This window comes from Micropterus dolomieu, linkage group LG19 (genome assembly GCF_021292245.1).
Source record: "Micropterus dolomieu isolate WLL.071019.BEF.003 ecotype Adirondacks linkage group LG19, ASM2129224v1, whole genome shotgun sequence".
NCBI classification, from domain to species: Eukaryota; Metazoa; Chordata; class Actinopteri; order Centrarchiformes; family Centrarchidae; genus Micropterus; species Micropterus dolomieu.
The window spans coordinates 20799851-20822820 of NC_060168.1; the positions used below are offsets into that span (position 1 = coordinate 20799851).

The window sequence follows — 22970 nt, forward strand, 5'->3', positions numbered from 1 at the left end:
GGAGGTAGCGGTCCTGCTGCTGGGTTGTTGCCCTCCTACGGCCTCCTCCACGTCTCCTGATGTACTGGCCTGTCTCCTGGTAGCGCCTCCATGCTCTGGACACTACGCTGACAGACACAGCAAACCTTCTTGCCACAGCTCGCTTGATGTGCCATCCTGGATGAGCTGCACTACCTGAGCCACTTGTTTGGGTTGTAGACTCCGTATCATGCTACCACTAGAGTGAAAGCACTGCCAGCATTCAAAAGCGACCAAAACATCAGCCAGGAAGCATAGGAACTGAGAAGTGGTCTGTGGTCACCACCTGCAGAACCACTCCTTTATTGGGGGTGTCTTGCTAAATGCCTATATTTTCCACCTGTTGTCTATTCCATTTGCACAACAGCATGTGAAATTGATTGTCAATCAGTGTTGCTTCCTAAGTGGACAGTTTGATTTCACAAGAGTGTGATTGACTTGGAGTTACATTGTGTTGTTTAACTGTTCCCTTTATTTAACTGATTTTGGTGGATCAGTTTGTTTTTCTGAAAATTAGAAGCAGAAGCCTGTGACAGAACAGTAAGTGGTGCTTTTGTCAAATGAGGTGTGAAAGCAGTACATGTTGATGTCTGCTAAATTGGACTTGTGCAGAGTGCAAATGTTAAATAAAAGCAAGTAACTTAAGATTTAGTATCAAAAATTTGTGTTACCATAAAGTCATGTAATTAAACTACTTTTGAATTTTTTTTTTTGAAAGTGATGACTTTTTTGAATCATATGGCAAAGACTAGTGATGATGGGATAAACGCCCACCATCTGTTTCTCAAGGTGGGTTGATGCAAATTCTTCAGATTTATTAGCAAATATTATTCCACTGGCAAAAACGAGATCAGTCAGAGAAATGACAAGCTGTTAAAGCCACCACATGTCTACCTGAACCCCAGAAAAAAAGAGGGCTGACTCACATCAGGGACCATTCAACTGATGGCAAATCTGTTAACTCTCAGTCTTTAAGAGCTGCTACAGATGGTGTGCCAAGCATGAATAATCCTGCCATGGGTTTGGCCATGTTGTCTCAGATCTTGTATCATCTACAAGCTGCTTAACTTAGTTAGGTTAACTATCATTAGTTCAAATGCTCACCCTCCATTTTACCTATATTTACAGGATGGCTTTTAAATAAAGTTACAATAGAACATATCTCAAGCTGGAGATGCACACTAATAAAATATTACAGCATAATTTATAAACAAAAAAGAAAAAGGGAGCAATGTACATCTTTGCTCGTTTACTTGTGAAGAAAAATTTGATTGAGAGCCATAGAGAGAGTGTGCATGAATGGTGTCTTTGGCAAGCAATCCTTTTAAGGCCCCCAACGTACTTTGTAGAAGTAAAGAAAGCTTTCTCCATTATGGCGGCAGAGTCATTTCCTCCATTAGACTAAGTGGATGTCTTTATGTAACACTGGCAATCAGGGCCATTTTGTTTTGGCTCATTGTTTGCAGTAGAAGAGATGCATTAGGCATAAGAACACGCATCGGGCTCACATTTGTACTTCTCTTGGACGTCTGCATTGCACAAGCTCACCAATCCCGTCTTGAAGCTGAGAACTCGCATTTTGCCGTTCCGAGCACTAGAGGAAAGAAAGAGGAGGACAAAAAATAAAGAAGTTGTAAGATTATAATTTTTGTACTGCGAATTATCTCACATCACAGTGTATTGTGTCGTGGTAATATATTCATACACAAGTGTGGAGGAATTACGTAGGTCAAAGCAGTATAGTACAGGTCAGTGCAATAGTGTGAAATTGTATTAGAGCACATCCAGAGTAACTAAAGGCACTACAGGAACTTGATTAAATGTTGTGTCCACGGGTTTATGCCCAGAAGAGCAATAATAAGCTTATATACATGGCAATGTCACTTGCAGCCAAACACATGCGTGCATACTGCAGAAAAACACACTGAATTACACACATACACACACACACATATCCAGCATTCGTGAGGATCAGAAATACAGTCCCCAGCTGAATAAACACTCTGACCACTGGCCAATGGCAAGGCCAGTGAGATGGATGCTGTTGTGCCCTGACCTGAGCCTAAAAGGGTCATTAGCATGAAATATAAAGGGGAACTGAGGAAGCAACTTTGGAAAGACTAGATTTTACAGCTCCGGTGCCAACACAGCCTGGAAGAATTTACTGCCGAGCTGAGCAGCATTGGCAGAAACCACAGGTTTATCGAAATTAACATTTGAATCGTTAAGTGAGAAACCAAGAACATCACATTCATCAGAGAACATCAGATCAATGAAGAATAAAATTAAAGAGTGAGTTAAATTTCCAGAGCAGGATGTTTCTTTGAATGTGTTCAAAAAACAAAGAAGGGACATTGTTTTCCAATTTGCAGATAGGTCATACCACGAGGAATTGAAACATTACTCAGGTCACACCATTAGAGTCAGGTCGAGAAAATAAGAATCACGTGGAGAAACACGAGAAAGGAGAGAATTACTGTCTTTCCCCCTGTTAGATCCAGAGGATCCGGAGAACGCATGGGGACGACTGGCTGTCAGCACCTTTTACAAACACTTTCCGGTGTGTGTTGCATGTCATCTTCAATATGCACCCCAGTGCTGCTCCTCGGGGGACATGTCACTCCTGCACACCCTGCTAGTGTGACACGCCTCTGGAGGGGACACACGAACATGTATGCACACAATGCTGTGATATACTGTATTGCACATTCACTGGTGCACAGACAAATGAACACACACATAAAAATGGACACACAAACATTCACACACTTCATCCAGATTCTCTGCCGCTATTTATTGGAAAACAAAAAGCAATTACTGAAATTTATGCAGAGGGTAAAGTCTCTGATTGTCTCTCATTAGTAGCAAGTAGTTAAGAGCTGCAGCCTGGATTTACAGCACTCGTGGGGTTATTCCTGTATTTCTGTGTCTGTGCTCAGTGTTTTTGTATTTGGAGAGAGCACAAAATAGTCGACATAAACGGGAGCAAAGATGGGGTGAATGTTGGTGTGAAAGAGGATTTGTTTCTGCTGTGTCTCAGAGGGGCGGACTGGCCCTCTGCCTGGACATTGTTATTGGAGCTTTAGCCATGCTGTGGATCTTTATAGGTGTCTGTACAACAAGCCATTGAACCAGTTACATCAATCTGTAGACAGAATGGCCTACTGTAGGACTGTGAGGAATAGTTATAATTAGTTTTATAGTGGCATGACATTAAATATATTATGTCATTATGTGTATGTGATGTTTATTTACCTAAAGCTCCATTATATTGATACTGCCACTGACTGACTTAGTGTAATGTGAAAGGGACCTTTGGCAGGGTTAAACCCACTAAGAGTTACACCAGGCTCTAGATAGCATTTCTAGACCCGATACAGGACCATGTACTATGTATCACGGTCATGGATGGCAACTTAAGTGACACAACCATTTCTAGCATTTAAAGCTACTCTGGAGAGTTGTATATTCATTAAGTATCAGATTAAACAAAATGAGAATGCAGTAGCTAGAAATAGGAATCCACTGGAGAGAAGGCCACAGTCCAGACTCACAATGTCAGTCATCTGTAAAGTAACAAAACCACGACAAACAGAAAAAAAAACTAAATGGTTGGATTTAGTGCAAGGATACTGATGAAGGAGGCATATTAGTATAAACTGTACATAGTACTGTTGGAACCTTGTTTATATATGCTTGGCATTGATAAAAAACTGTCACTAATACAAACCTTTATGAGCATTTTGTGACAGATGAGTAGTGTACGGATTTCAGTTCAGTCAGACGTGGGAGTCACGCCCCCAGATGTTTTTTTTCCTTTTAAAATTTGTAGTCTGTGATGTCACTTGAGACGATTTATCTCTCCGGAGCCAAAAAAGGCTTCATAAAACATTTTTCATTTTGGTTTTTTGTCCCGCACACAGGCTGCATGGTCAAGTTCATCTGCCATAAATCAGCTGCGAGCCAAAATACGGTAAACACTCAAAAAGAAAGTCAATCATCTCTGGAGGTAAAGACACAAAATAAGAACTAAAATGGTGTCAGGTGGCAAGAAACAATGCTCCAAAGGGAAACTCATGTTGCTCTGAGCCTGCTGCATGTGTAGAGACAGTAACGTGATTAGCCAATGATATCTGAAAGCTGTGTTGTTTTTTTAAAAAGATGGAAACGTCTCTCCCTGGTTTACCCACCTGTCATAGACGTTTAGTAGCCAGTTGAGACACATGTCAACACAAAGTGGAATGTTGACCAGGATGGACCTCTCCTCCTCCAGCCTCTCGTACAGTGCTGTCAGGCCGTGGATCATCTCCACAACGTCCATCACATGCTCCCCCTGCTGCAGCTCCTGCTCCCGAAACACCTCCACAAGGCTGCTCAGTGCCACTAAATCCACTGAAAACACACATACATATTAAGGAACATAATCTCTATTCAGCTGTGGATTTGTGTGTATGAACACCACGTGTATGTACTGTACTGGATTTTTTCATGTGATACATGTATATTTGCATGTGTGAAATGTTGATATTTTTATATGGTTTGAAATAGAGTATACTGATTAGCAGTTTAAAGGCATAGACACATGCTGGAGCCTTAACAGCCTTATGTTCATAAATACATGACTGCACATTTGCTTTTGAAACACAAACACACACACAGGCACAGGATCATCTTCCTCACCTCAGCAAATGAGAGCACAGGCGACAGCAGTGCTTATTCACCCTTTTTCCCCACTTAAGCCCGACCAGATGTTTCAAGAGCAGTGACACAAATTTGATTTTGCTCTTCTAAACTAATTTGATGGCCCATGCCTAAGAGTGGAGCTAAAAGGGTGTCCGTTGATGCCAGGTATAATTGGATAGCACAATAATGAGGTAGAACAGAGAGAGGAGATAACAAGAGTATTCTCAGGGTGGGAGGGAATCACCAAAAATGTATTTCTGATGAGCTCATATGAAGCACTGCTCAATCATTCACAAAGAGTGCGGAGAGAATGACTGAGATTCCTGCAGTTATCAAGGCAGACTGGCAATTAAATTCTGTAACAATATCAACTAGCAGGGTGAGATAAGAGAGCGGGCAAGAGAAAGAATGAGGGAGAGTCAGGAGTTATGATGGATGACATTAAGGAGTCAAGAGCTCAAACAGGGAGAAAGAAAGGCCAGGTTTCAGGTAGTGAAAACCGAGAGAGCAAAGGATATGAGGCACAAAGAAACAAAAAAAAACATAAGCAAATAATTAGTAAGAGAAGCATCGGAAGAATCAGCAATAGTAGGAAAACTAGCCAGAAAGTGTCTGGCCCAGAAGAGGCACATACCCGGGTCTTAACCATGCCAAAAAATTGCCTTCTTTTATGTAATTAATAGCTGAAATTACCTAGCATGCCCAAGATCCAGGCCACGATGGAAATGAGGTCATGATGATGTGATGTCATGGTGGTTGAGTGGCTCTTGAATTTATCAATACTTTAGATTTCTGCATTTTAAATAGTAATGGAGAGAACTACATTTCCAAGTAGTGTAAAGGAATGTGCTGCAGCTAATCGTTATATCTCATACCCGAAGAAAGCTTGTCTTTGTGGATTACTGATGGTGCAGGATAACAGTATATCACTTAACCAGCCATCCCAGCGCTGCAGACAGAAAATACTATTGATGAAATACCGTACGTACATCTCAGAGCCTTCTGAACTCGTCGCAGCTTCATGGCTGTTCTGTATGCTGAGAACTTGATGTTGTTCAGATCCGCTAATGGAAGAAGCAACAGAAAGAGGGAGAGATAGAAAGAGATTAGAGTGAATGAAAAAATGAGGGAAAACAAACCCATCCTGCGCCACTCCACTCTGCCATCGAGGAATTACACATCACTATCTCTCATTATGTTTATCACGCCACTGCAGAAGTCATTAGTAGTGTACTGCATTGCTAATGTTATCTGTGTATGCGTCTGTGCACATTCATGTATGTGTCTAGCTGGGCATGTGTACGCGACAGTGTGCCTATTTCTCCTGCAAGCTCGCCATGTCAGATCAGATTAACAGTAAAATACATGATGTCGTTTAATCACAATTAATTAAAGGCTAAGCAAAAAGCAATCACAGCGCTGGCAAATTGGGCCTCGTAGGTTAATGACAGTAGCGATGTAGTCCCTAAGGTGTTTGAAATACAGGGCCCTTAATGAGCTGTGTGACAGGGCCTTCAAAGCAGAGGCAAGTGCTGCTGGTGCTGCTGGTCGGGCGAATGAGCACGATTTGGAGGGTGCATTAATTGTCTCCTTACTCACCCAACGCTTGGTATAGTTCTGTCATCTTTGGATGGTCCCAGCACGTTGTCTGGGCCTGATGGCTGGGAGAAGAGGGAGAAATGAAACAAAGGTGTGGCAGATGGTAAAATAAGGGAGAGCACAGGGTAATAAGTGAGAGGGAAATAGAAAAATGGGAGGGCAGGACAGGACGACCATAGTTTACAAGAGATTTCAGGCCTGTAAAGTACAAACATCCATCAAACATGATAAAGTAGTTAGGTTCAAGCATCAAAGTTATGTACTACTACTGGTCAGCAAGAGATGTACAGCCAGCTACTTAAAAGGCTTCATTCAGAGACACACACATCGCACATTCACACCACCTTCCTATCCCACTAAGCTCTATGGGCAAAATTCAGAAAATCTACTATGAAAACACATCCAATAAAAAAGGACAAGCGCAGCAAAATAAACGAGAATCGCCAAAGCAGGATGTCTGCCCGGACCCTTGGGTCTTTTAGGGCAGCACTCATCGTTTTACCTGTGCAAGCGCTCATTGATTGATACCCAATGAAGTGCTAATCAGATAGTGCTCCCACTCTCAATGTACAGCCAATAAAGGATTGACTAGCAGACAAGACCCATGAGATTCAGTTGCAGACTATTAAGAAAATAAATACTCATAGGCTGTAGAGGAAATGTACAAATGCTAGTACAGTTACAAGCCTGCACAGACAAAAATACCACACTCTAGGCATAAACACACACCTACACAAACACACAAACATTCACCGTTCATTGATAAACCAGAAGCACTCTAAAGGTGAAATAGTATTGACAAGGCAAATAGATAAACAGATGAGTGCTCAGGCAAACAGTGCTCAATCGGGTTCCTCGCTGAATCATTTATTATTTATCTGCTTTCTAATGGTAACTCTGTACAAATGTCGATGTGGAAATATCTTTGAAATTGTGAAGCATGCTGTGCTGTCAGGAAGAAAACATCCACAGCTTCTACCCTAAAACACAATTCACGCAGCTGTCCAAATGTGGGCTGCATTTTGCAGTTAGAGATGTTATTTAACTGGTGTCGAAGTGTGCTTTGGTCACCGACGTCCAATTTCCAGTTTTCCATTAATGAATGGAAAAATAACCAAGCCAATCAGAAGCTAGTGGTGGCCAATTATCAATACACATTGTGAAATGTGACAAAAGTTGGACAAACATTCCTATGGAAGCCCAGTACTAAATTAAGTTTTGATCCCTCATTAGGCAATGCAGGGTCTCAGGCTGTGCCCTCATAATCTACTGGGCCGTCTGTTGGACAATGACTATTCACGCACTAAAGAATGTCTGTTCTTCAACCGTGACCTAACATGTCTTTAAACTTTCTTTGAATCCTTAAGGGAAGACACTTGGCGTATTCATAACAAATGGCAATTCAGTCATATTATCAGGCTGTAAAGATTGTGCTGCTTATTGTTTCACCAATGATTTATTGTGATGAATTGCCCCCCTGACCACGAGTAATAAATAAGGGAGGGGACAAGGCCAAGAATACTGCCAGCCAATCACACAATCAGTTTTGAATAATGGTATAAACAGCCTGTTTCTGTAGCCAAACATATGAAGATCAAACTTTAGAAGAAATATTTTTACCAATGTGCTCCACAGATATACAGTAGTCATTCCCACTTGTAAAGCATTCCCGCTTTAATCCAGCCTCCTAACCTGCCATGGAATAAGTACATACATTCCCACAATGCAGACACTGACCCTGGAGTTGCACTTACTTGATGTAGTAGGGCACTTTGTTCGGAGAGATGGCACGCTCCCATGGTATCTGCACTGAACCTGCGCAAGCACACAGAAACCAAATCAATTTCAAAATAGGCATGTCAGAAATGCAAATCCATTGTGCTCACTGTCCCTGACAACGTGTCCAGACGGGGTGTCCATTCAGACCTTCTTAAGAGAGCAACTCTGGTGTACAATAGGTGCAGTAGAGCCAAAGAGACAAGTGCATTGTGTCAGGTTTCCACAGAGTGTTGGTTTGTTTGGCACAGCCTGATAGCATACGAAGGGAAGAGGAGTCGAGGAGACGGGGTGACTGTAGCGTTTTAACCAGCCACCAAACTGAACCACAGGGGCGTTCAGCAGAGGATCAAACAGGACAGACTGCACTAGAAGAAGCAAGAGGCAGACAATGCGCACCAACACACTGATACAGAGTCAACCATACACACACTGACAAACACCATGTCATTCTCCATTATTGTATTACGATACGGAACAATGTATGCTTATATGTTGTCGCTCTGCATATGTGGAAAAAACAAACAAGTATAAAGACTTCAACATTCAACATCCTACCACAGTTCAGTAGCTTAGTCCAAAAGGTCAGTTAATCTGGTAAAATCTTTAACAATGTATTGTATTTCATAAGAAAATCTAATTGTAATATGTGAATGAAAAGTAACTCATGATCATAGCTGTCAGACAAATGTATAGTGGAGTACAACATTTCCCTCTGATAAAAAATAAAATAATAAAAGTTTAGAAATATAGGCATGTTGGTGCATTAAAAAACGCACAGATGCAAACCCAGACATTCCTGTAGGGTGCAGTGGGCAGAGCTGGCAGTGGAGCAGCGCTATATAAGCCCCACTGTGGCATCTCTGAGCCAGTGTGACAGCAGTAAAACTGGATGGGGTTGGCGAGGACACTGGAAACACACAAGCATACACACGCACACACACACTCACACACTTCTTCAGATACACTCACACGGAGAGCCCTGCAACACACAGCTTTTCCATTTCTTCATCAGTTTAAACTAGGGAAAGTAAATCTCATTTTTCAGCCCCCCTGCTACCTCTCTGTAGCCTTTGAAGAGCAGCAGGTAAAAGAAGAGACAGAATTCACAAATATGTATCTGTGCTCAAATGAGAGCAATGTCTGTTGTGATGAGCATCACTGGGGATGCTTATCGCAACAGCATGCTGGAACTGATGAAGACAAACGAACAAAGCCTGCCAGCTCCACCTTTAACCCAAATACACACGTAAACACACACACACACAGGCAGTGTTTAATAGCCTTATCACAACAAAACTGCAATACACCTATCCTTCTTCTCATCCCTCCACACTCGGAGGTGGCGCCTTGCCACAGCATGGCACAGATAGGTGTGCGACATGAGGTACTGACGTCAAAATAGAAAAAGAGGACTCTTACTGGAGAGGAAGTGCTGCGATCCGGGGCCAAAGTCTCTATGTGCATCCTGAAGCTGCTTCAGCCGCTCCTCTATGGAACCCTGAGGACACAGACACACATACACACACACAGAGTTAAATCAAAGGGAATCATGCTGTTCATCCCTCTCCACCACAAATCCCCAAAATAGAAACGTACGCACACAAACCACCTGCTTCTCCTCCATTAGTTAACTGCAGAATATAAATTATGTCTTTTTCCTTTGCTGCCCCTCTTGAAGGACTTTGAAAGCCTTTGAAGAGCGGCAGGTAGGAAATGAAGACAGAGATTACGAAATAATATATTTTTGTTGAAACGAGGACAACGGTTCCTGGTTGCAGTGTCAGTGTAGAAAAGAGCTGGAGGAAAAGAAGAGGAAATGAGAGAGTTGCAAAGCCTCACATGTGTTGCGTCAATAACCATGGAGACTGTGATGACAAAATTAAGTTTGCCACCGCCTTTGTAAAAGCATTTCACATCAGTTATGTTTCCCACCAAATGGGATTTAGTCCGCCTAATCCTGGTTTAACTGAAATGTATTGGATTTAGCACATGAATCATTGTCAGCTTGATGTTTGAAACGCGTCCTCTAACAATGGGAGGTAAATCCACCCACGGTGAGGTAGAGAGACAGATAAAGACAGAAAGAGAAAGGAGAAAATGTGAGGGGCCTTTAGACTTCAAAGAGAAGCAGAGGCAATGAGTCCTAATGTGTAACGTTAGAAATATTAAGTTAGCATTTCTCAGCATACAGTACACAGGGCTTTGCTCCCTTTCCAGAAAATAAAACAATATATTCTGGACCGTGATTTAAATTGGTTGGGACTAATATAGAGCATTGTCAATGTGCCGTGGAGATGTTACTGCCAACTGTGCGGTGTTGTACAATCTATTTGTTGTACAGGCAATTTGGGCTGCCATAAGGAAGACAAATTACTAAATTATCCATGATCGACAAATATTAGCAAATCAAATTTGGAAATACATTTTCGCTGGCGTCAGAGCAGCCAAAATCAACAGGGCACAGGATGTTGCTTGGATTTAGCATTTATCATTTTAATTAAGAGAGAAACGGGGCACAGAGAGGGAAGACAAAGAAAAAAGGTTTCACCATTCTGCTTGCTTTCTCAGGGAAGGATAGCAAGATGCCAGGCCAGTGAATCTTACTGCTTTGAAATTAATTCATGTGGATAAGTAGAGATAGCAGATCGACTGGGGATGCAAGCAAGGCAGCTCAAAGAAAGTTTTTCTAAAACCATTTGTAACACCTGTCTCTTCATGTGTCACTTGGGCTCTACTGATATCACAGGAACTCTGAGAACAATCCAAGATCTGGGAGATGAATATCTGCTGCTGACTATGGATACTAAAAGCCTTTTTAACAACATTGATCACCAGGGGGGATTATAGAGGCTCTCACTTCCTTCCTTCACACGGTGCATCAAAGATTTAGCAGAAATTGTCCTGTAAAATAACTTTTTCATGAAGACTCTTTTTACCTCCTTCGAAAATGGACATCAATGGGGAGCAATATGAGTAGCTCTCTCAACATTCCTTTTCTAAAATACATGAGACTGTGGTGGCAATTTGTAGAGAATGTCTCCTTGATAAATCAGTAGTGTATCATTGGAATGTTATGATCATCTGAATGCATCATGACCCTTATGAAAGAAAAACTTTCAAATAATTTAATTTAAACTGAAGGGAGGTAGGCTACTGTATGCTACTAATGTGTATAAAAATAAGCCTAAAGCTTGTCTTTATAGTTGCATCTGTAGGACATGGAGTACCTCACCGGTTATTTGAGCAAAGAGCACATAAATTTTGGTCTGAAACGAGTCTAAAAATGGATCAACACAGCTAGAAATAAATCTGAGTACAGGAGGAGTGTCTTTAGCAAGACACAAGCTGTGTCCAAAATCCATATGGTAATTCTATACAGTATGCACAACATACAAATCATCACAGTATACTGTTTTAGCAGTTAATATAGAGACATCAATCATACTGCAAATTTGAAAAGATACTGACAATTAAACTTCATAGAGAGACATCAAAATATTTTCCTAAGATATAATACTTTTTGGAGCTGTTTCACCGCCACCCACAATTTCTTTAAAATTTTTTCAGCTGTCAGCAACTCCTCCATTTCCTTTGTGCATTGTATTGTGTGAGAATAATGTGCATCAGCAGCGCACAAAATTTACCGTATTTAGTATGCATAATGTCTGGTTTGAATATCCTTTATTTTGTTGCATTTCTCATGGGAAAACCTTACATACAAAAAATGTGCTTAGAATCAGTTTGTAGTAAGGATTTTTGGACACACAAGAGCCTAAAAAACTGGCTTTGAGCTAAATGCTAATGTCAGCATGCTACAATGCTTACAGTGACAATGCTAACAAGCTGACATTTAGCATGCCATGTTCACCGTCTTAGTTTAGCCTGTTAGCATGCTAACATTTGCTTATTAGCACGAAATGCACAGTACTGCTGAGGCTGATGGGAATTGTCATTAGTTTTGAAGGTATTTAGTCATAAACCAAAGTATGGTACGAAATTAAATTGTGACCTGATTATGGCACTATGAAAAAACCTGGGGATCATCGTGGTCATTAATATACATCTTCTGGGGACCATAAATGTCTGTGCAAAGTTTCATGCCAATCCATTCAATAATTGTTGGGTTATTTCAGTCTGGAAAAGGGGTGAACTGACCACAGGACAGACCAATCATGCTGCTGGCTTGGCTTAAAACTACCTACAGCCTTCCATTAGCTGCTACCTGCAGTGTTCCAACCTTAGCCAAGATGTCGAGACAATCGTCAGAAAGAAGCAGCATGGGGCTGTGATTACTTGCTGCAAACAGTCTAATAGGTTTCACTTGGAGGACAAAGGCTTGAGTTGGAGCAATCAACTTTATCTGCCTCACTCAGAGCAGAGAGCAAGGGAAAACATTGGCTTACAAATCAAACCCACAGCTAGTCTATCCTGATTTGCATCTGCTATGTTTTGGTTCTGTTCTCCCCTTGAACTGTTTCATTCTGGGCTAATTCAAAGCCAGAGAGGCAACATGAAAGCCGCAAAGTGACAGGGAGCAAAGTGGTTACTGGAAATGAATGTCTCAGAGTTGTTGAGGGGACGTTAAAATCACCATCAGACGAGAGAGAGCCAAAAGGAGGAGAGGCTGGAGTGGCAATTAAAACATTACGACGAGCCCACAAACAACACAACGGTGGCTGTGAAGAGGGTGTCATGAAGGTTATCTAATGGGAACAGGATGTTCTCATATGAGTAGTAAAGAAGGATGAGTGGGGTTCCGATGAGCTTGTATGGAGCACTGCAGAGGTTGCTGATGGAGAATGTAGCCTGTAGAGTTACAGTAATGCTCACTGGATAATGCATCCATACATTCAGCTAAGCATCGAGGGGGGCAAGTCCAGTTCAATGAATCAAAGGCACTTTATTTTTGAATTTTTAAAGTAAGCTTGTTCATTTAAGATTTGCTGTCTTCATGTAAGTGGATGGGTTTGAATATTGATACATTTCATTTTCATCATTCATCCATCTTTTCTGCTGCTTCTCACTTTAATTAAAAATACGATGAGACCTGATCTATACAACTCCACATTATTATAAACATTCTCATCAATAGTTACTCCCGCTCTCTCTTCTCTCTCATATAGATTTATATATATGTGTGTGTGATAAGTGAGTTAATCTCACTATTTTTTAGCTAACACACTTGAAGGAGACAAGAACATTGACATGGTGTTCGAACACCGTCAATTAAAAATAGTGAGCTCTACTCATCACAGGAATAAAGTGCTTCTCAAAAACAACATCTGTTAAAAACAATTCCATATTGAGACTAGTGTTTTAAAGCTGTTGGAATCTTTCTACGGTAATGTAAACTGAAAAGTTGCTCATGCTGCTTTACAGGAAACCGCTTATTACATTGATGCAGCTGCAGGATGTGTTGGATGGTCACTGACGTCAGTTTAGCAGGTTTTTAGGACAGAAGTTTTTACCATAGTGTAGTTAAACCCCTCAGAAAACCCCTCATTCCAGCCTTTACTGGCTTTACATTAACAGACTTAAAATGTTTTGCCCACAGCATAAGCAAGAGTGCTCTGATCTGAAATTAACTGAGGTGACATAAAGTAAAGATAGGATAGGATAGGAAACAACATACACCAAAGGGTCCCGCCAGCCCCTGGTGTGGATCTTTAAGCTACTGGGGAAAGCCTGTAATGTTCAGACTGATGCTAACTGTTTCCCTTTCATATGGTGGCATGAACCACTTACTTCAGTGTTTTTAATGATCCCTGTGAGTAATTAGCATTCACCTATCAGCTCACAAACATTTCCTTTATCCACCCTCTAAAACATTGTCCTTCACAAGCTCAAAAAGATACAAAGACATAAAGCAGTTGGAAGCCTGGCATCATTACAGCCTCAAATAAACCCTTAACTTGCATTAGGACGCAAATAACACATGGAATCACTCTCTAAGGTCTCCCTTGAATTTGACTGCTGGATAAGCTGCTGCTGATAATGTCAAACAGAAAACACAGACCCAGCAGTGAACTCTACCTGCAGCACTTTCCATCTGCTGTTGAGATGCTCCAGGGCGCGGGCATTCTCCATCGACAAATGGACATCAGAGATAGCCAGCTGGTGGGCCAGATCATTGATGTGCTTCATGCCCTCCTTCACCTGGGTCAGCTCCTCCTTAAATAACTGCGGGAGTACGAGAGAGAGAGAGAGAGCGAGAGAGAGAGCGAAGAGAGAGAAAGAGAAAGACAAGCAGAGGGGTAGAGAGAAGAGGATGGAAAAGAGATAAGTGCAATAAAAGAGAAAGAAAAAAACGGCAGAAATAGAAACTATATATTAAATTTAGAATATCAGACACAAGCAAACATCCAATTTGGACAAACTCCATTCAAATTAAATTATAACAAAAATCAATTGAAATGTGATCCACTATTGCAGTCAGCTCTGGTTTAGAAAATATTTGGCAGCAACCATATATTAACTTAACTCAAAGTGAAAAGGAGCCATAATGTTATTGGAATAGCACCGGCGTCTGTTCATTTAGTCTATTTACCAATGATTTTGCCATGTAGGGTGTAATTAATCAGTGCAGAACCTAACTTGAAAGTAACTTATATCTAAAAGACAGCAAACAATGACACCCAATAAATAAATAAAGAAATACATATTTTTACATCATTTTTTTTAGCACTGATGTCTTTATTTGACAGTACACACAAGAGACATAAATAAAAGATCGGAAGTGAAAGGTACTGTGTGCGCCATTCAAAACTAGTATGCTGTGACTGCATGGCATGAACTTCACTGAATTCAGCCCTAGGACAGCCTGAAGTCACATGTTAATCCCTGGAATCTGCGAATATACTGACTGTGTTTAGACACCAGCAGGAACAATGTATAAGGGAGAGGCAACAAAAAACAATAAGCACAAATGTAGAAAAAATGCATCTGCCTTATCTCAAGAGTTGAGGAGCAAGTGTGAATGCTTCTTTATCAATGTATGTGTCACTCAGTGCGTACTGTATGAGTGTAGAGATGAAAAAATGAAACTATTAGTCATCAACAGAAAATGAATCTGCAACTATTTTGATAATTTATTAACAGTTTAAGTATTTTTTTCTAGCAAAAACACGTTAGGATGGTTCCATCCTCTCAAACATGAGGGTTTTATGTGATAGTAAACTAAGTTCTTTTGGTTTTACTGTTGATCAGGCAAAACAAAGCATTAAAAGATGTCACCTTGAGATTTTGGAAAGCTGTGAAAGGCATTTGTTCTACTATTTTCTGGCATTTCATAGATCAAATGATTAAATGTATTAATCAATAATGAAAATAAGTCTTAGTTGCAGCCCTGTACGTGTGTATGCAAGTGTGCATAATGTGGGTTTATGATGTATCCACATGTCGGCTTTTGTATGCGACTGTGTGTATATGTAAATGAGGGAGGAACTACAGATGAGGCCAAATGACAAGCCTGCCCTAAAGACCGAGCTGAACATGTGCTGGCTGTGACAGGAGTCCAAACAGTGACATGATTATTGTGAAGTGAACTCACTTCTAATGAATAGCGCCACACAATTACAGGCAGCAGCGACACTCGGCACTCCATAATGACTAAACCAATGACCTGCCTGTTTAATGACATCTCTTCAATTGGGGATTGTAACCCCTGCCATGTCACTGCATCAGTTTGAAGTGCCACGTCCTTGTCATCGTCTGTCAGATCACAGCTACTCAGTAGTAGATGCAGGCATCCAAAACAAACATTGTAAAGCCACACAACCTGATACAGATCTCTCACTTATTCATGAGTAACATATCACTGCTGTGTCTTCGTGATAAAACTTCTTTTTTTTTTAAACGGGATGTCACTGTTTTGATGTTTGTTTTTTGCGACATGTCAAAGTGTCACAATGTGTGCTTTGTCAGGGTTAGCCGCAGGCGATTATCTCAAAAGGAGACAATTAAGTTACTCCACAGGTAAAAGCAATTTATATCTGGGATTCATGATAATGTGTCTGCATGTGCAAGTGTGTGTATTAGAGAGATAAAGAAAAAGGAGAGAAGAGAGTGTGTATGTAAAGCAGTGTGGCTGTCTTTGTGTGTCTACCTTGGTAGCGTCTATGTGGTCCTGCAGAGAGTCGATGAAGAGGTCTCCGACAGGCTCCCAGGCGTCTCTCACCCCCTCTGCCTGCTCCAGGGCCACGGCCAGCTCCTCCATCGCTGCCTGGATCTGGAGTAGACGCTCTAATGTCCTCTCCATGTGTCTGGGTTGGTTTGTTGAAAATATAATTCAGTACATTTAGCAACCTGCACCATTTAAATGTGGCGCCAATGTGAGAAATTGCTAAAAAGTCTATCAAAATCCATAGAGCATCCAGTCACATCAACTCATCATTTATTCAAATTTACAGACTGTCATTTCAGTAGGGCTATGTGCAAATTAGTTTATGCCATCATTTCACAATCTAAATGCCTTTTTTTTGAAAGTACATTTATTATTATTATTATTATTATTTATTAATTCTCAGAAGAAAGCTTTGACTGTTCAGTGATCTAAAAGTTGATTAATGTGTTTTCCTAATTGTCGCTGTAATGGATTTTCTTTTTTGCACATTTTGTCACCAGGTTATGTATTAGGTAATTGTATTACATGTAATGTATTGCTGCATAAACTGGCTATGGATTAACACCCACACAGTCACAGGGAGGAAGAACACTCTCAATTTTACAGCTGTAAAGGTTACAGGCATATTGCGATGTATATGGTCTTTCTGTGAGTAATCTTTTTATTGTCAGTTTACATTTGAATTTACTTATAGCCAAATTATTTTAAATGAGAGATTGTCAACGGTGTTGACATTTACAAAAACAAAAGGAAGAAACAAATACATCCAAACAATAAATTAATAAAAGAGCCAGTCTACCACGGCTTGTCAGGCATACTACAACATTTATATTCAAGCATGATCCAGTTCTTTACTTGTGAAAAATGTTTTCACTCCAAAATGTTAGCTTTTATGTAACAAAGAAAAGCCAACTTTTTTTGCTTTTGGGTTTCAAGAGCACATGGAATGTAGAATTTATTTAACTCCCCAATGGCATATAATTAATAATTTAAGAAATAATCACCAGAACTGGAATTTCAAGGCTTACAGAGGACAAGACAAATGCTGCCATCCTGAACAGATTTCTGACCGACTTCTAATACTGACCTTGATTACAAAACTTGCATCATCATTACTATCAAAAAGTCCTCTCTATTCACCCTAACCTTTAATATTTAAACTTGTGCCTTAACAACTACTGGGCCTATAAATAAGAACAAAAAGACTACAGAAATCCAGTGGTGCAACAAGTATTAACATACTTTATTTAAGAAAAGAATATAAAAATACTTTTACAAGGGAAAGTCTTGCATTCAACATCCTACTTAGGTAAAAGTACATTAGTATCACCAGTAAAATGTACTTAGTTCTAACTACTTTAAATATGGTCCAGTAGTTTAGTCCAGTGGTTCCAAACCTAGGGGTCAGGCTCCTTTCAAAGGGTCACAAGACAGATCTGAAGGGTCATTAGAAGATTAATGGTGTAGGAAAGAAGAACAAAAGAAAACAACAGGTTCTGCTACACAAATGTGTTTTTTCTTTTAAACTTTTCTCTAATGTTTGCTTTTTTTTAAAACGTTGGTCACTTCTACTTCTTTGGGCCTCGATCAACTTTTTTACTTAACAAACTTAAAAGAACAATGATTTCATATTTAACACTGCATTTTTATGCTTATCTTATGTTTTAATTTCATGTAAAATGGCAATCTGTAAAGTAACTTGTAACTTTAGCTGTCCGATAAATGTAGTGTACTATAAGTATAAAGTAGCATCTAATAAATTACAGGTACCTTAAAATTAAAGAAAGTGCCTTTCAAAATTTCTTCTTGAACTTTCTTCAAACTTTTCACCACTGCAGAAAGCACACACAATCTATACACAAGATGAAATGAGAGAGAAAAAAGCATCTGACCTATGGCGGTCTACACAGCGCGCCGTCAGCTTTTCCCACAGGTCACTGGCCACGTTTGCCTGCTTCCACACAGAGCGGCTCACATTTAAGATCCGCCGACGTGGAGACACCTCTGCATAGGGTGGAAGATGTTAGACAAGGCCACGCAGGGGTAAAAGGATAAAGGTGCAAAGGAGGACATGAAAAATCGAGCAGACAGAGAAGAAAACAAGGTGGAGAGGAGAGCAGGGGATAGAAGTCAGGCCAAGAGAAGGGTAATGATTGAAGAAGGATGGTCCACCAACTCCATGAAAGGATAAAAAAGGGAAAGGAAGGAGGCAAAACAAAATGCAGACACAAGGAGAACACAGTGAGGTAGATTGCTACATTATTCCCCAGGTGAGCAACCAGTGTTCAGAGCCAAACATTACGAAGAGGACTTGTCAGTAGAGAAATAACCAAACTTGCTGTATTATTGATCTGAGCAGATGGTGCTGTAGAGCTGTTGCGCTAGATCTAATTGGTCCTGACCCGGACACTTTCCCTTAACTCAGTGTGACATCAGAGGACGGATCACTGCTAATAACTACTAATGGAAGATTTCACCTGCATGGGTCCTACCAAATTAACTGTGGGGCTTAGCCGAGGGAGGTGGGTGGAGAGTATGATATTTTGGCTGTCGCAGCAGTTGGCACAGAGTATGAAGGGATCAGACCTTTTCCATCGGTCAGGGTCTCTTCTGGCTCCTGAAAGGGGTGCTGAGCCAGAAAGGCCTGGGCAGACTCCAGGACTGAGTAGATGAACGGCCCGCGAGACTTAACATCCTCCATGAATGCCTGCCGGGAGACAAACAGAGAGGGGGAGAGTGTTTCTAATTGGAAGAGAACGAAAGACGTAAGCTATTTTCAAACAAGACAGCGCTTCCTAACAAAGACCAAAAGTATAGTGCTGAAACTATTAGTCAAACTACTGAAAAATTTACAACTAATTAGATTATTAAATAACTAATTCAATTTAATTAAAATTAAATTAAATAAAAAATTTATGACTGTTATTGAAGATTTGATTTTGATGGAAATGTTTCACTATTTATGACAACATTTTCTAGACAAAACAATAGATCAGTTATATAGATTAATAATCAACAGAATAATTGATAATGAAAACAATAGTTAGTGGTAGGCCTAGCGCATTGAAGCAGCTCTTATCAACTTGTAACATCAAACATCTCCAGCTTTATCACCAGGAAGCTTCTCTTAAACTGAAGCTAACTTTTAGTAAAACTATAAAATAGTGTGGCATGTTAATGGTTAACCTATATTCATCACCCCATCTCATAGGAACACATCTGCAAACTAACCCCAAAAAAAGCAGAAGCCTCTTCAGATGCAAAAAAGAATAAATTTATTACTATTATTTATTTATTTATTTATTTATTTATTACTATTTATTATTAAGTGAACGTTTCAGTTCTATCTCACACAGGCTCCACCCTCTACTGGACTCTATGGGTACTACCTCCTCCAATCACCCGTACGCACTTGCCCACTGAAATTTTATCGTGCACGTAGCCGACCAATAGGACGTCGCTACCGATACGTGTGCGACGTATAAATAGCTGTGTCCCTACTGCCTCAGCATCCTTTTTTCTTCAGCAAACGGCAAACTGCTCACTGAATTCACCACCTCCACGGATGGAGTTGCCACTTCTAGAAAATTATCTTTGCACCCGGGCAAGGTGACCCATATCCTGCCCGGACGAGTCCAGGCCCACCCCCTCCGCCAGCCAACCTGCGGCTGGGGAAGGAAGCGACTGGCCAAGTGACCGTTATGGAAGGAGAGAGGCCTGCTGACGCTGCCACAATCCCCCGTCTGGTGTTCAAGACGCCATTGTTTTACATGTGCTGCTTGTGTACACTACGGTAAGGCTTTTGAGAATGTGGAAAAAGTTTTTTGAGTAAAACATGTTAATTACATTCCTCAAAGAGCTAAGTTAACTTCTCTCATCAAACAGCTAACATTAACTCCTGGGGTGAGGCTAAGGGTTCGCCCTGCGGCCTTGTGTTCACGAAGCCACTATTCTAACATGTGCTGCTTGTGTACACTGTGGTGATGCTTGTGAATGTTAAACTCTTTATTAGAAACACATTACATTCTTAAAAGTGCTAATTCACCACCACCAACCCCATCCCACGCCGCTCTCCCGGTCAGAACCGAGTGAGAGGGTGGGTCCACTTTGCTAGCCTGACCGCCGAGTCCGCACGGCCATAATGGTCCACTTCCACAAGGTGACAGCCCAGAAACAAGCTGTTCATACCGTGGAAACTGGGCAATGCAGCACTCTACTGTAACTCTGCATTCCCAGTGCTCCCACGAGGACTCACACAGGTGCGTTGATAGCTCACCGGCAGTGAAAGCATGTTACATAAACAGACAGGCCGCCCTGCCGACATCTCTTTCACCAAGTGTTCACAGCGCAGCTAGGCTAGTCCGCTATAGCTGCAGAGAGACAGCTGAAATCAGGTCTCTCTCAGTATAGCGGGACGGGTATTTAAGGAAAGTTTGGCGGTGGAGAGTGCCGGAGATGCGTTGTTCATGTGTACACATTTTCATGCAGAATGGAGACACCTCTGCATGCTGACAAGCTGGGTGGACAGCATTCTGAGACGAGGCTACTCTCTTCAGTTCTGCTGTATACCACCAGTTTTCCTGGACTTAATGGAAGCCAGTCTATCCTCTCAAGAGGAAGTGGACTTCCTGGCCGCCGAGACCCAGCAACTTCTGCTGAAGCAGGCTGTCTTAGGGCATCTCTGCGCATAACATGCACAGAGGTCTTGCTCCATGTACTTTTTGGTCGCCAAAAAGACGAGAAGCTTCTGAGCCATTCTGGATCTCCACCACCTGAACCAGCATAATGGACAAAAGGGCGTTTCCACATGCTGATGATCAAGAAACCGCTGGAGCCAGTGCAGCCCGGCAACTGGTTCACCGCCTTCGACCTGAAAGACGCCTATTTCATGTGACACAGTAACAGGGAATTTCTACGCTTCTCCTCTCAGGGGTAGCCTACAAATACATTAGACTCCCCGTCAACTACTCACTAGCCCCCCACACGCTCAGCAGATGCATCACACTGCAATCGTTGCGCGAGAAGGGCATGAGGGTTCTCTTCTACTCATGGTCATGGAGAGATTGAAGCCTCGAGTGATCTGAGGCGGGAACGGTCGTTCATCATTCTGGTAGAAGTGACGCAGCCTACAGTGACAGAGCCCTGGCCTGTACCTATGGTCTGGGGGGCTCTGTCAGAAGGGTGAGGCTTCATATGAACAATGCTGGTGTTGGAGCAGCCTCTCCAGGTTTTGCTCCTAAAAGGGGGGAGAGGCAGACTCAGGCTGGTCTATCCGCTGAGGTCGTACAGACCATCCAAGTGGCGGGCAGTCTCCACCACGTCTTGCTGTAAAGCTAAGTAGTTGGGCTTTCAGCATTGATGCATTGAAAGGGAGACGGATCTGCCTACCTGTTCGGCGGGATCCGTTTTCTCTTTCCTGCAAGGTCTGATGGAGAAGAGGCTGTCGCGCTGCAGCTATCTCTCCTGTCACGGGGGGGGGGCTGGTGACAGAACAGTCTTCAGCCACCTCCTCGTGATACGCTTTCTGCAGGGTGTGAGAAGACAGCGACCGGTGTCGTGTCTCTTGGTGCTTCAGTAGGACTTCCTGCTTGTGTTGGTGGCTCTAAAATGTGCACCTTATGAGCCCCTGGAGCAGTCCTCATTGAAAATGTCTTGAACAGCCCTGCGCCTTGCTCTCACCTCTGCTAATAAGGTGAGTGAGCTGTGTGCCTGTCGGTTCACCCCAGCTGCATGCTGTTTCTTGGTGTCCACAGTGCAGCCGGATTGAGACAACACACCTCCTTTGTTCTTAAGAACATAAGGAGCATGTTCAGGTCCAGGACAATAAATCTGGATGCTTTTCTTTCTCACAATTGCAGCCTAGGATCTGAAAAGTGAGGATCTGGTAACTACTGGGTGTAGAGGGGGAACATACAATGGCAGTGCCTGACGTTCCAGTGAGAAGTCAGGGCAGTCCAGGTGTTAATGGTCAGGCCAAGCCCCTGTTGGTCCAGCGACCTTCTTAGGGGTATCCCACCATTCTGTCACTAGGACCGGGTTGGCGTGGTGGACTTTGGCTTGTCGCGGCTAGGTCGGACAATCATCGGGCTCCACCCACTGTACCCATAGAGTCCAGTAGAGGGCCGAGCCTGCGTGAGATAGAACGAAGGTTACGACATGGTAACCCTAGTTCTATAAGCACAGGCGGAGCCCTCTGCTGAACAGGCGGTCGGATGCTGAGGCAGTAGGGACACTGCTATTTATACGTCACGAACATATCGGTAGCGACATCCTATTGGTCGGCTACGTGCAAGATAAAATTTTAGTGGACGTGTGATTGGAGGAGGTAGTACCCATAGAGTCCAGTAGAGGGCTCCGCCTGTGCTTATAGAACTAGGGTTACCACATCATAACCTTCGTTATGACACCTGTGATTCTGGAGACTTAAACAGGCTTCCAGACAAACAGCAATGGCCAATTAATTTATATCTATTTACGTTGATTAAACTCTTTTTTATTATAGTGTAAGGATAGCGAGAGTCGTATGCTGTAGAGATTGTAAAGGCCTCAGAAAAACTTGTATATTTGGACTCTGTGATTCCCAGTGATCCCCAGCATGTCCAGGCTTTTAACAAGACCAAACACTAGAGTTTATGTCTGACTTCCATAATTCAAACCCTACAGTGGTGTTTTTATCAGTCCAGTTCAAGTGTTGTATCACTGTTAACCAATGACCACCTGAGTGGAAATACCTGGTACATAAAATATGGTGATATTTCCAGTCTGAATG

General features: G+C 41.8%; 1 protein-coding gene across 7 annotated transcripts in view; it reads right to left on the reverse strand.

Annotated features, from left to right (window-relative positions):
• Positions 1-22970, reverse strand: part of drp2 (dystrophin related protein 2) — a 166133-nt gene that overhangs the window by 29116 nt on the left and 114047 nt on the right. For all 7 annotated transcript variants that reach the window (XM_046031090.1, XM_046031088.1, XM_046031087.1 and 4 more), the window contains 10 exons: positions 18788-18908; positions 18094-18205; positions 16184-16340; positions 14113-14259; positions 9499-9577; positions 8055-8115; positions 6301-6362; positions 5691-5765; positions 4209-4410; positions 1527-1612 (listed from right to left, as the gene is read on the reverse strand). In XM_046031090.1, coding sequence (XP_045887046.1) covers positions 1527-1612; positions 4209-4410; positions 5691-5765; positions 6301-6362; positions 8055-8115; positions 9499-9577; positions 14113-14259; positions 16184-16340; positions 18094-18205; positions 18788-18908 — 1102 coding nt within the window. The remainder of the gene's footprint in view (positions 1-1526; positions 1613-4208; positions 4411-5690; positions 5766-6300; positions 6363-8054; positions 8116-9498; positions 9578-14112; positions 14260-16183; positions 16341-18093; positions 18206-18787; positions 18909-22970) is intronic.